This window comes from Chiloscyllium plagiosum, chromosome 38, assembly GCF_004010195.1.
Source record: "Chiloscyllium plagiosum isolate BGI_BamShark_2017 chromosome 38, ASM401019v2, whole genome shotgun sequence".
Lineage (NCBI taxonomy): Eukaryota > Metazoa > Chordata > Chondrichthyes > Orectolobiformes > Hemiscylliidae > Chiloscyllium > Chiloscyllium plagiosum.
Genome location: NC_057747.1, coordinates 21,291,105 through 21,302,986, shown reverse-complemented (window position 1 = coordinate 21,302,986; position 11,882 = coordinate 21,291,105). Strand labels below are relative to the sequence as shown.

The 11,882-nt window shown below is 45.4% G+C and overlaps 1 protein-coding gene across 1 annotated transcript in view; it reads right to left on the bottom strand.

Annotated features, from left to right (window-relative positions):
- The window catches only part of ndst2a (N-deacetylase/N-sulfotransferase (heparan glucosaminyl) 2a), a 109,607-nt gene extending 98,439 nt beyond the window's left edge, over window positions 1–11,168 (bottom strand). The window contains exon 1 of the mRNA XM_043679076.1: window positions 10,152–11,168. Coding sequence (XP_043535011.1) covers window positions 10,152–11,144 — 993 coding nt within the window. The 5' untranslated portion in view covers window positions 11,145–11,168. The remainder of the gene's footprint in view (window positions 1–10,151) is intronic.
- Window positions 11,169–11,882: the final 714 nt, after the last annotated feature.

Genomic DNA, 11,882 nt, shown 5'->3' with positions numbered 1-11,882 from the left:
ATCATTTCTAATATTACTGGCTCGCCTACCTTCATATTTGATCCTCTCCTTCCTTATTTCTCTCTTTGTTATCCTCTGTTTGTTTTTGTAGCCTTCCCAATCTTCTGATTTCCCAGTGCTCTTGGCCACTTTATAGGCTCTCTCTTTTTCTTTGATAGATTTCCTGACTTCCTTTGTCAGCCATGGCTGTCTAATCCCTCCCCGGATAATCTTTCTCTTCTTGGGGATGAACCTCTGTACAGTGTCCTCAATTTTACCCACAGACTCCTGCCATTTTTGCTCTACTGTTTTCCCTGCTAGGCTCTGCTTCCAGTCTATTTTCGTCAGTCTATGCTGGATTTCCACTCCCTACAAGGGCTCGATCCCCTTCACTTTGGCTCATTCTTTGACAGAACATGGGCTGCCTGCTCTTACTGCTCACACAGATAACTAGTCCCTCGCCCACCGCTGCATTGGGTTCAATCCCAGTGTTGGGCTCGACCTTCGACCGCCAAAGTTGGCTTCACAAGTGTGTACACTGTCCCTCTGCAAATTCTTGGCGTTAATTTGAAACAACGTTTATTCACTGTCTCCGACATTGTAATAATATCCTCAGGCAAAGGATATATGCTCATCTGCAAATGGTCAGAACTTGACCTTTGCTGGGTTCACAATTGTACAATTTCTTCCGCAGCGTCAGGATGTCAGAAAGTGGTTTACTGCCAACTCAATCATCAAACCTGTAGTATTGTAGGAAACACGCTGAACAATTAGTTCACAACGAGCTCCCACTGGCAGTACACAGGGCTCGTGGATTTCTGAGGAGGAATCTTTGGCATTGCAACAAAAATGAAAGTCAGAGCAGAAGTTGACCAACTGCATGTTTCTCTAATCCTGGTGCAAGCTTTATGTGTGGGATCAGGACCCAATTAACAGGGGATCTGGGGTTATACGGGGTCTGTAATGCCCTGCCGGTGGGCTGGGGGCTGGATGTCAGGCCACAATCAGAGGCCCTGGTGGACTATGCAAACTGACAGAGGATTATGCCAATAGGGCGAGACAAAGGTTAGGCTGGAGACTCCTTTGAACTGAGCTGTACATTTCATGCAATCAATATTAATTCCATATTGACTCCATTTTTGCCAAAACAGTTCCATAAAAGGATATTTCACCTACATGTTGGTTTTGCCAAGGAACTGAAGATGACTCAGAAACCATTTGAGCTTTGTGATACTGAAACTTGCTTTCACTACTATAGCCTTTGGTCAATGCAGTCGAATAACAGAAAGCCATGAATCATAGATGGGAAGCATTTCTTAGCTCGTTAGTCTTCAACCAATTTTGTGAGAATAGAGGTAATTCAGAACACCAGGTCAACCCCACTGTCGAAGCAGAGCTCCTTACAGAATGCCAATTGTTCTGGCACAAGAATTCCACATCTGACTAAAACAGTTAAGAAAAGGGAAACCAAAGCTTCACCTTTGTGACCACTTCCAAAAATTCCAGGAAACAACAAGTCCCACAAATGGAATATATCCTTTAATAAATAAAATACATACATCCATCCTCCCAGCCCAATTTCAGTTACATAAGATGCAGCGCCCCCAACGCTACAAACAAAGATTGAGACTTCCAACTCCTTTCCATGCACAGGGTGACATGGTGACTCAGTGGTTAGCACTGCTGCCTCACAGAGCCAGGGACCCGGGTTCGATTCCACCCTGGGGTGAATGTCTGTTTGGAGTTTGGATATTCTCTCTGTGTCTGGGTGGGTTTCCTCCCACCTTATCCTTGCAATCCTGCACCTCCGATCACTAATCCATCTCGCCTACACATCCCTGGATACCACGGGGCAATTTAGCATGGCCAATCCATCTACGCTGCAGGCCTTTGGACTGTGGGAGGAAACTAGAGTACCCGGAGGAAACTCAAGCAGAATGAGCGAACTCCACACAGACAGTCACCCAAGGTGGGAATCGAACCCAGGTCTCGGGCACTGTGAGACTGCAGTGCTAGCCACTGAGCCACCATGCGTGGGTTTCCTCTAGGTGCTCTGCATTTCCCCCCTCAGTCCAAAGATGTGCAGGTTTGGGGGATTGACCATGGGAAATGCAGGGCCCCAGGGATGGAGCGGGTCTGGGTGGAATGCTCTTCGGAGGTTTTGATGGGCCGAATGCCCTGCCCCCACACTGTAGGGATTCTTTAATTCTATACAATGGTGTAAATGCACAGCGGCTTACCAAAATTGATAACATGTACAGAGCAGAAAATAGGCCGTTCTGACCTGTATTTATACTCCATACGCATCTCCCTCACCCACCCCACCCCACCTCACTTCCTCTCACCTAAAAGCATGCCCTTTCTCCCTCACATGAATCTCAAGGCTTCCCTTAAATGCATCTGCGATGTTCTCAAGCTCTCTCCCACAGGGAGAACTCAACAATCTGATGACATCCTCAAGGTTAATCAGGTGACAGGGAGGCTAAATGCCAGCACAGACGAGGTGGGCCAAACAGCATGTATGTTGTGCTGTAAATTTTAGATCAGCCAGCTCAGTGATGGGTTGTTACACATCTCTGGAGCAGGCAGGGCCTCCTGGTTGAGAGGTAGTGACATTGCCGCTGTACTAGAGCTTGCTGTAAATTGCATGTAGTCCTTTGAGCAGCTGAGTTGCTCCTGGTTTTCTCCAGTTGAATATTTATGGGTTTCTTAGATCCGAGTAGTAAGCAATGGCCTAACCAGCGTCTGGGAGCCCGGCATCATCAGTACAAAGCAGAGTGAATATCTAGGCCACTCACCAGTGTGGTGCGATACACTCTACAGATGAGAAGGTTAACTGTAAATATAGACAGTTAGGAGGGGATAACTGCTCAACAAAATGGACAGAAAGACTAATGAGTGGGTTAGATCAAAGAGTTGAATTCAGGAATTGTTATGAACGTGTAAGGGGTACTGTATCCTTGAGAGTTGAAGGACTGAGCAAGCACACAGAGTGCTGGAGAATTTACAATGGAACATTTGGTCCAGCCGCTAGCAGTACCTGGGTTGCTATGTGACAAAAAAAAATTCAAATTCAGCCAGTTTAATGCCCAAGATACTAAACTCAATCAAGTTTGAATTTGGTATTTTGACAATATTAACACCAATGAAATGGTCTGATGCTTTGGGGTATTAGACCAGGAAAAATTGAACAGCCAGGCCACCTACATATGCAGACTGGCCGAGAATAGCGCTCTTAAAGGTACCTTTATCTATCAATGACCAGTGAAACAGAAATCCCCAAGAAGAAAAGAAGACAGAGGAAGATACAAAGAGAAGATTTGATAGCTGGCTGGTTTTGAAATGTGGGTTTTATCTAATCAGTAGAAGGGTTGGAGGGGAGAAGGTAACGATAGGTTTAGACAAATGAGTTGTAAATAGTTGTTAATTATTCTGTTAGACTTTTAAAAAATTAAAGCTGTTCATTTTTACTTTAAATAGTGACTTTTGGAATAATTCTCTGCCTCTCGGATTTTAACAGATTACAGCACGGGTTAAATCATTTCTGTGTTGCAGGTTTAAATTAGTGGGGGCAGGGGGGCTTAACTCCATGTTGTAACAGGGATCAAAGGGGTTCCGAGAGAGAGCGAGTGAAAGAGAGCCAGAGCCAGAGAGCGAGAGCTATATCTTAGAAAGAAGACCCTAAAATGAAAGACACTTGCTGCAGATTCTGGAGAATCTTAATCAGAAAGCACTGGGAATACTCAGCAGGTCTGACAGCATTTGTGGAGAGAGAAACAGTGTTATCTTTTTTAGTCCATTATAGCTCTCTACGTGACAGGAACCCCATGACAGCTTTATCTCAGGAACACCTGAAGGAGGAGGAACTGAGGATAAAAACAGAAGAGGAAGAAGAAAGATCAGCTGGTGGGTCACTTGGGGTCATGGGCTGAGAGAGGCTTCAAAATAATGCAGGGGAACTACAAGACCGTGCAACCCAGACCCGCTAAAGCAATGGGAAACAATCTGATGATCATTTTGCATGTGTGAGCATGTGTGTGTGCGTGTGTCTGTACGTGCGTGCGCAAAGTCTGTGAATGTGTGCATGTATGCCTGTGTCGTGTATGCGTATTTGCATACGTGTGAATATACATGTGTATACATGCTCATGTTTGTGTGTGCATGTACACATGCTGGTGAATGTACGTGTGCGTGTGTACATGTGTGTAGTGAGGAGTAGGAGTGGGAATACAATTTGACTCAATTAGCAAAAGTCTGTGCAAGTGGCTTACAAATGGTCAGCACCTTTGCAGTTGCTGCTGAGGTCAATACAGGATTCATTCATGTGTTTATTACTTCATTTCTCAGCGGGAAAGAGCAATTAAACCTCACACAACAAATTTCCACAGCCTTTTTCTTCACCCATTTAAGCCAAATTAGCAATAACTTGAAAAGACAGAAATCCAAGCACAAGTGACAACTACATCAAGAATGTCCTCTGAGCTTTCCTCATGCCTAATTATTGCTGTCAACCCATCTTACTGCAATTCTGGACCAGGTCAACCCTCCAGGCTTGGCACAGCGACAAGGGGCAAAAGTCTCAGGCTGCTGGCCAACTTGGTGTCAGGACAACTCAGCGATGATAAACCTCATTGACATTTGGGCGGCACAGTGGCTCAGTGGTTATCACTGCAGCCTCACAGCGCCAGGGATCTGGGTTCGATTCCCACCTTGGGCAATTGTCTGTGTGGAGTTTGCACATTCTCCCCGTGTCTGCATGGGTTTCCTCCGGGTGCTCCGGTTTCCTCCCACAGTCCAAAGATGTACAGGTCAGGTGAAATTGACTGTGCCTAATTAATTGTCCATAGTGTTCAGGGTAAACGTAGGGGAATGGGTCTGGGTGGGTTACTCTTTGGAGGGTCGGTGTGGACGTGTTGGGCCGAAGGGCCTGTTTCTACACTGTAGGTTATCTAATCTAATCTAATTTCTCCCTGAAGCAGCCTCCTCCTTTCTCTCAACCCCACGTTCAAACCTCTCCTTCAGAATGACAATATAGGGTCAAAGAAAGTGAGGAGGAAGCATGAGACAAGAGCACGAGGGGGCAGTTTGGCCCCTTCAGTTTACTCCACATTTGCAACCACAAGGTATAGCTGAGGCCAACAGACTGATTTCGGTGTGGAGCATAGACAGACACACACACACACACACGCACACACACACACATTTTATATATGCTAAATATATGCATATCTCTAGGTGATACCAGCTAGAGATCTCTAGGTGATCTCTAGGTCTGTCTCAGGACCCTTGCTTCACCCATCTCTCTATGTGACACTGAATGCCCATCTCAAAATCCTTACCTTACACACTCCTTTTGTTAATGCTGACTGCTTGTCTTGGGGTCCTCACTGTCTCTTCCTCTAGGCAACACTGACTGCCTGAGGGCCCAATCCTTACCCTCTATTCAATTAAACCCTGCTCCATTGCCCTGAGAGCATCCTGTCCCCAACAGCATCCAAGCATAGTGTGAAGGCTTCCTCGCTATTTAGGTCAAATGGGGATTTTGGAAAGACCTGTCCAACTGCCCTGTTAGAATTAACAATACCCCAGTAATATCTAGGATTCACCAGGAAAGGGAAGTTCCTGTGGACAAAACAATTGCAAGCAGTATCTCCTTTTTTTCCCCACATTTGCTAAACACTTTTGTTAAATGAGTTTAACAAAGAGGAGGAGACAGCATTCGAAAGAAAGAAGAGAATGTGAGGTGAACAAAAGCTCTGTTGAAAGGGAGCAATCAGGAAAGATGGTAGTAAGAGAAATTTTAAAACTGAAGAGAAACTAAGACAGACCAAGGAACAGAGGAGCAGCAGAGAAACTCCTTACTGCTGCAAAGGCTCGAGATTCGGTGGAACTTCCTTTGACACCAGATTTTCACTTCCACTTTCCACATTCTAAGAAATAATACTGCTTCCACTTGAAGTTTCAAGGTGAGCTTGCAAAAGGTTCCCATCCAAACCGATGCTTCCCAGCATCGAAAACAAAAAGTGCTGGAGGTCACAGGGGGTCAGGCAGCATCCAGGAGGGAGATCAAGCTAACACTTCGGGTCAGGATGACTCTTCATCAGAGCTCTGATGCGAAGTGCGGGCAACAATTTATGCAATACCTGTAGTGGGAGGAGGGTGGGGTAGGGGAAGAGCGCTGGGGGAGAAAGGCTGCTGATTAAGTGATTGGAACGTGAGAGTGGCACAACAAAGGTGAGTCTGCATGCCAGACTGGGAAGAACAGACAGACTCACTGGCCTGGTGGGAGGGGATGTGGGGGAGGGGATGGGAGAGAGGACATGGGGACAGAGAATATAACAAGTAAAGCTTAAAATAAGGGAACGAATGGGAGTGGGTTCACAATCTGAAGGTGTTGGACTCATTATTAAGGACAGAAGTTTGTAAAGTGCCTAGTCTGCAGAGGAGATGTTGCTTCTCCAGTTTGCCCCCTGCCCCCGATTACTGCATCAATGCTGCCCCCACAGCACTTTACATCAGCTCTGCTGAAGAGTCATCTAGACCCGAAACGTTTACCTTGCTCTCTCTCCACGGACGCTGCCAGACCCACTGTGAGCTCCAGCATTTTTTATTTTCAGTACTGATGCCAGCATGTTTTTTTCATCGTTCGTTTGTCGGATGTGCGTGTAGCTGGCTAGGCCAGCCTTTCATAGCCATCTCTCATTGCCCAAGGGCAGTTTGGAGTTGACCACATGACTGTAGTCCAGTCAGACCAGACAAGAATGACAGATTTCCTTCCCAAAAAAAGTTAGGTCTTTCCACGTGGTTAGACGGTAACCAATAGGTTAAGCTTCATATCCCAACTTGGTTTTATTGAGTTCACCATCTATTCTGCAGAGCACAATGTTGACAATAATTTTAAATGAGCTATACATTAAAGAATTCTTTGGGAAACCTGCCTACAGGCGGTTACACTGGATCAATGCTTGCCATTTATACGCATCGTCCTAAGTCAATTTTTTTAAAAAAGATTCTAAACAGAAACTTTGTATCAAACAACACTCTTCAAAAGAAATTGGAACATTCATACTATCCATATGCTACTGCATCCTAACCTGTTTCAAATATTTGAGGGGAAAGTGAGGACTGCAGATGCTAGAGATCAGAGCTGAAAATGTGTTGCTGGAAAGGTGCAGCAGGTCAGGCAGCATCCAAGGAGCAGGCGAATCGACGTTTCGGGCATGAGCCCAAAGAAGGGCTCATGCTCGAAACGTCGATTCTCCTGCTCCTTGGATGTCGTCTGACCTGCTGCGCTTTTCCAGCAACACATTTTCAGCTCTGTTTCAAATATTTGCCTTTTAAATACAAATGAGCTTTTGAAAGTGGGACGATGAAGATTGAGGAAGATACTGCACACATATAAAACAAGAAGCGCTCTTGGGAAGAGCAGGGAGATGATACTAACTGATTGGCTCATTGGAAGTGACAACAGAGACAGATGGGCCAAATGCCATCCCTTCCATGCTGTATGATTCTAAGATTGGAAGCAACATCTGTTTCTCTGAAAAAATATATCTTCTTCAATTCGAAGTGCTTCACTGACTGCTGATGGTTCAGACCAAGATGGGATGTTTTAAAAAAAACATTCTATGACAAATGAGAATTGCTTCCAGACAAACGTGAGTTGTGTGTGAGTGTACTGGAAATAAAAGTGGCAGCTACCAGTGTGCGCTCAGTATTTTGAACTGCGTCCACACTTCAGAAAATGCCACTCACACTGGAGGCCATCACAGACAGGTATGTCAGAGCTGTTGTAAATTTTGCATCTCAACCCTCCATAGAGACGACACTATTGTGTGTAACAGATTTCATTCACAATTTTTTAAAAAAGGTCTGCTCCATGATCCAACCCGAACTCCTCGCTCTGCCACAGCTTTGCTTACTTTTCTGGAACCTTGGCCAAGCAAACACAGTGAGCAACAAGAGTAAGCAGACTCATACACAACAAACTTCGAATGACTGAACAACTGAAGATTCTCAGGATACCATCAGCTCCTATAATATCTTATGACTGGCATGTAGGAACCCAAGACCAAACATTTTAAAATTAACTGAAGGCTGCTGATAATCTAAGTTGTGGGTGGCTCTCCTAACCTGCTAAAAGAAAATGTCAAACTTGCCATTTTTTGTAGCAGACCTCTCTGGTCTCTCCTCAATTATTAAGGGGTTAATATTCTTTGGAGGGTATCAAGGAGACAGACAAAAATATTGGCAGGGTGACAAGCTGAATGTTATGTGGACAGATCAGATAAGTTGGGGAGTCCTTAATAAACAGTATTGCAAGTTAACTGTCATGCTATCAATTCCCTTCAATGTTCTGACCATGACATTATGATAAGAAAAGTCATGTAACAGGAAGCCTTCCATATTAAGTCTAAAGATCATAAAAAGTGTACATTAGATGTGATTCTGCCTCCCGCACCACTGCAATTCAAACTTTATCTGCATTCATTAGCTTAAATGCAATACAAATTCTAAAATCCAAGCACGTTACTACATTACCATGTAGAAAGAGGCCATTTGGCCTATTGAGTCTGCACCAGACCTCCGAAGAGCATCTCACTCAGATCCAGCACGAACCCTATCCATGTAACCTCATTTCCCATGCCCAATCCACCTAACTTACATGCTCCTGAACACTATGGACAATTTAGCATGGCCAATCCATCTAACCTTCACATCTTTGGACTGTGGGAGGAAACTGGAGCACATGGAGCAAACCCATGCAGACACAGGGAGAATTTGCAAACTCCACACAGACAATTATCTGAGGCTGGAATCGAACCCGGGTCCCCTGGTGCTGTGAGGCAGCAGTACTAACCACTGAGCCACCGTGCCACCCCAAAAGGAAGATAATCCAATCACTCCATATGCAGTGTTTTGCAAAGAATCCCATCTCGATAAACTTGTTTAAAGTGATCATTTAACAATATGACTGGCTTTTAAATGATTAAGACTTTCATTTTCAGTACTTAAGCTGAATCTAAAACATGGCCAATGTATAATTCCATATTCCCAAAAACAAGCAACAGTTCGGAATTTCCTACAAAGCACCACGAGAATGGCTCTGCCTAACTGACTGGCTTTGTTCCTTGACCAATACCAAGACAGCAAGAGTACAAATTCCACTTCAGTAGACTAAAAATGTGAAATAAGGACTGCTGATAAAAATGTCACATTTTAAAGGAGATTTTCTCCTTACGTCCCTCAGGGCAACTGAGAAGAAATACCAAAACAACATGCACACTGTGTGAGAGGAGACAGCTGATTAGATGGCAGGTGGACTCGAATCGGAAGAGCCGCTGACATGGAAAATGCATTGGGTAATGACAAATGACAGTTAACTGCCAGACTTTGCTTAAATTATAAAACAGGCAAGTTAACTCTGGTCAGGGCATTACACTGAGTGCTGAATTAATGAATGACTGTCACTTTTTTTTGTTGAATTGAAATAGATGCACTTTGTGGACATGTGCTTGCAAAGAACAGGACCCTTACAAATACTGGAAGCTGCACTTATTAAGTGCACCACAAGATGTGCCTTTTCCAGCACTGGTCAAGTCTTGTACTACCAAATGACAATTTGAAATCATTTTTAACTATTCAAGGTAGTTAGCTAAAGATTCAGAAAATCGGGAGAGAATATTTCATTTTCTTTTACACAGCAAATCATTGTGATCTGGAATACACAGTCTGAACATATGCTGGAAGCAAGTTCTACAATAACTTTTGAAACAGAATTAGATAAATACTTGAAAAAGAAAGCTACAGGTAAAGGTCAGTCTGTTATAACATTAGTTCATCTATGCAAACTTGCTGTAACTAGTTTGATGAATAGGGGGCGCTGTTTCTGAAATGTGAACTTTTAAAATGTGTGTTGGGTAGAGTGTGGTTGCATCACCAACATTTTAAAGTGTTATTTGTATCGTGCGATACTTGTACAGCATGGGATCACACAGGAACATTACCATCGCACTATAGAAGAAATGACTGTACAACAATGAGGTGGTGGTGATGGAGGAGACAATTTTGAAAGCTCCTTCGTGAAACCAACATAGAAATGAGGGGCTAAATGGCCTCCTTCTGTGTTACATTGTTCCTCAATTACGTGAAAAGATAGCCCAGTTGCTTACCTCAACATCCGCGACCTTCATCCTTGTCCCTTCCTTCCCCACAAAGATGTCGTCAATGTCCACCAAAAGGTAACGGTCCAGGGGCAGGCACAGCCGCTTGCCCGTAAGGTAGGCAATCGCGTCCACGAAAATCAGCTTGTGGAGCCAGAAGTTGAGGTTGTTCCCGAAGAAGACTCGTTGGATGCCGTCGTGCAGTCCCAGGTCCTGGACCACTGTCGCGTGTAGGGCTTTGTGCGTGCTCAGGTGGGGGATAAACTCTGCTGACTTCGTGCTGGCCAGGAGGACCGGCTCGTAGGTGCTGTGATTCGACTGGAAGACCGTCCAGTCATCACCAGGCAACGGGCCCTGCTCCACCTCATTGGCCCGTGTCACATAAAGCAGCGGGGCATTGGGGTTGATGTGGTAGTCCTTGAGGCCGAGGTTGGAGTGCAAATACAGAGGGAAACCTTTGAGTTGGGCGCTGAGTAAACTGTTCTCATTGGCTTTGAAGAAGCCAATGACGCCAACGCTGTACTCTATACAGTATTTATCCAGCAACTCCCTGTTCCAGGCATCCAGGTTCACATACTTTAGAACATTCTCATAAACAATGAGGGCATAGCGACCCCTATCTTTGTCTGTTAAGGTTGGCACATCCCCTTTCCCGGGGGCTATTTCTATCCTATATTTGAAGTGGCTAGACTCCAGAATTGCCACTATTTCTTGACCTAGTTGGGAATAAATACTTTCGGCGAAAACCAGGACCACGGGGTCAGTCCTTGAAGTGTCCACAGCAGGCACGAACCGCCTGAGAGACTGCGGTGGCAGTGAGATCCTGTGCTGGCTGTTGCAATCACTAATTGGTAACGGCAGAGCCTCCTTGATCTTAGGGCTGTTCGTCACGTAATAGGCCAAAAAGCACATGGAGACCAGACTGAAGGTGATCAGCAATAAAATCAACCGGTGCAGCTCCAGCTGACGGCAATTCCGTGCAAACTTCCAAGCACTAACCATGGTGAGCTCTGGCTAGCTCGAGGTTCAGAAAAGGGCAGCGAGTCTGAGAGGGGTCCACGCCACAGCAGCAGCGACAGGCAGCAGCAGCAAGCAGTAAACCACTCCTCACCCACTGCCATTTATCCTACGTGACCATGGCAGAACAATCCCATCGCTCTCTGGCTGGCACGCGTCCTTACTCCTCACCGAACCCACCACCCCGCCCCACCCCCCGCCCCCTCCACTTTCAGGCTTCGACTGGCACTGCTTCGGGATCACGCACCCGAGGGGGCATCTGACATCCTGGGCAAAACCAAAAGACACCGCCGTGCCCAGAAAGATGACCGCTCAAGTTCCTCGCCAGCCGAGAGAATCAGACATTCTCCCCCAGGGATACGCCGCAGAAACCTGCAACACACAAACAAGCAGATAGAAATAAATAGATTGGAGAGTTAGAGTTAGGGTTCAGGCTAGGGTTAGGGTTAGGGTTAGGGTTAGGATTATGGCTAGGGCTAGCATTGGGATTAGGATTAGGGTTATGGCTAGCATTACAATTAGGGTTAGGTTAGGGTTATGGCTAGCATTGGGATTAGTGTTAGGGTTAGCGTTATGGCTAGCATTGGGATTAGTGTTAGGGCTAGGGTTAGCGTTATGACTAGCATTAGGATTAGGGTTAGGGTTAGGGCTAGCATTGAGATTAGGGTTAGGGTTATGGCTACGGCTAGGGTTAGAATTATGGCGAGCATTAGGATTAGGGTT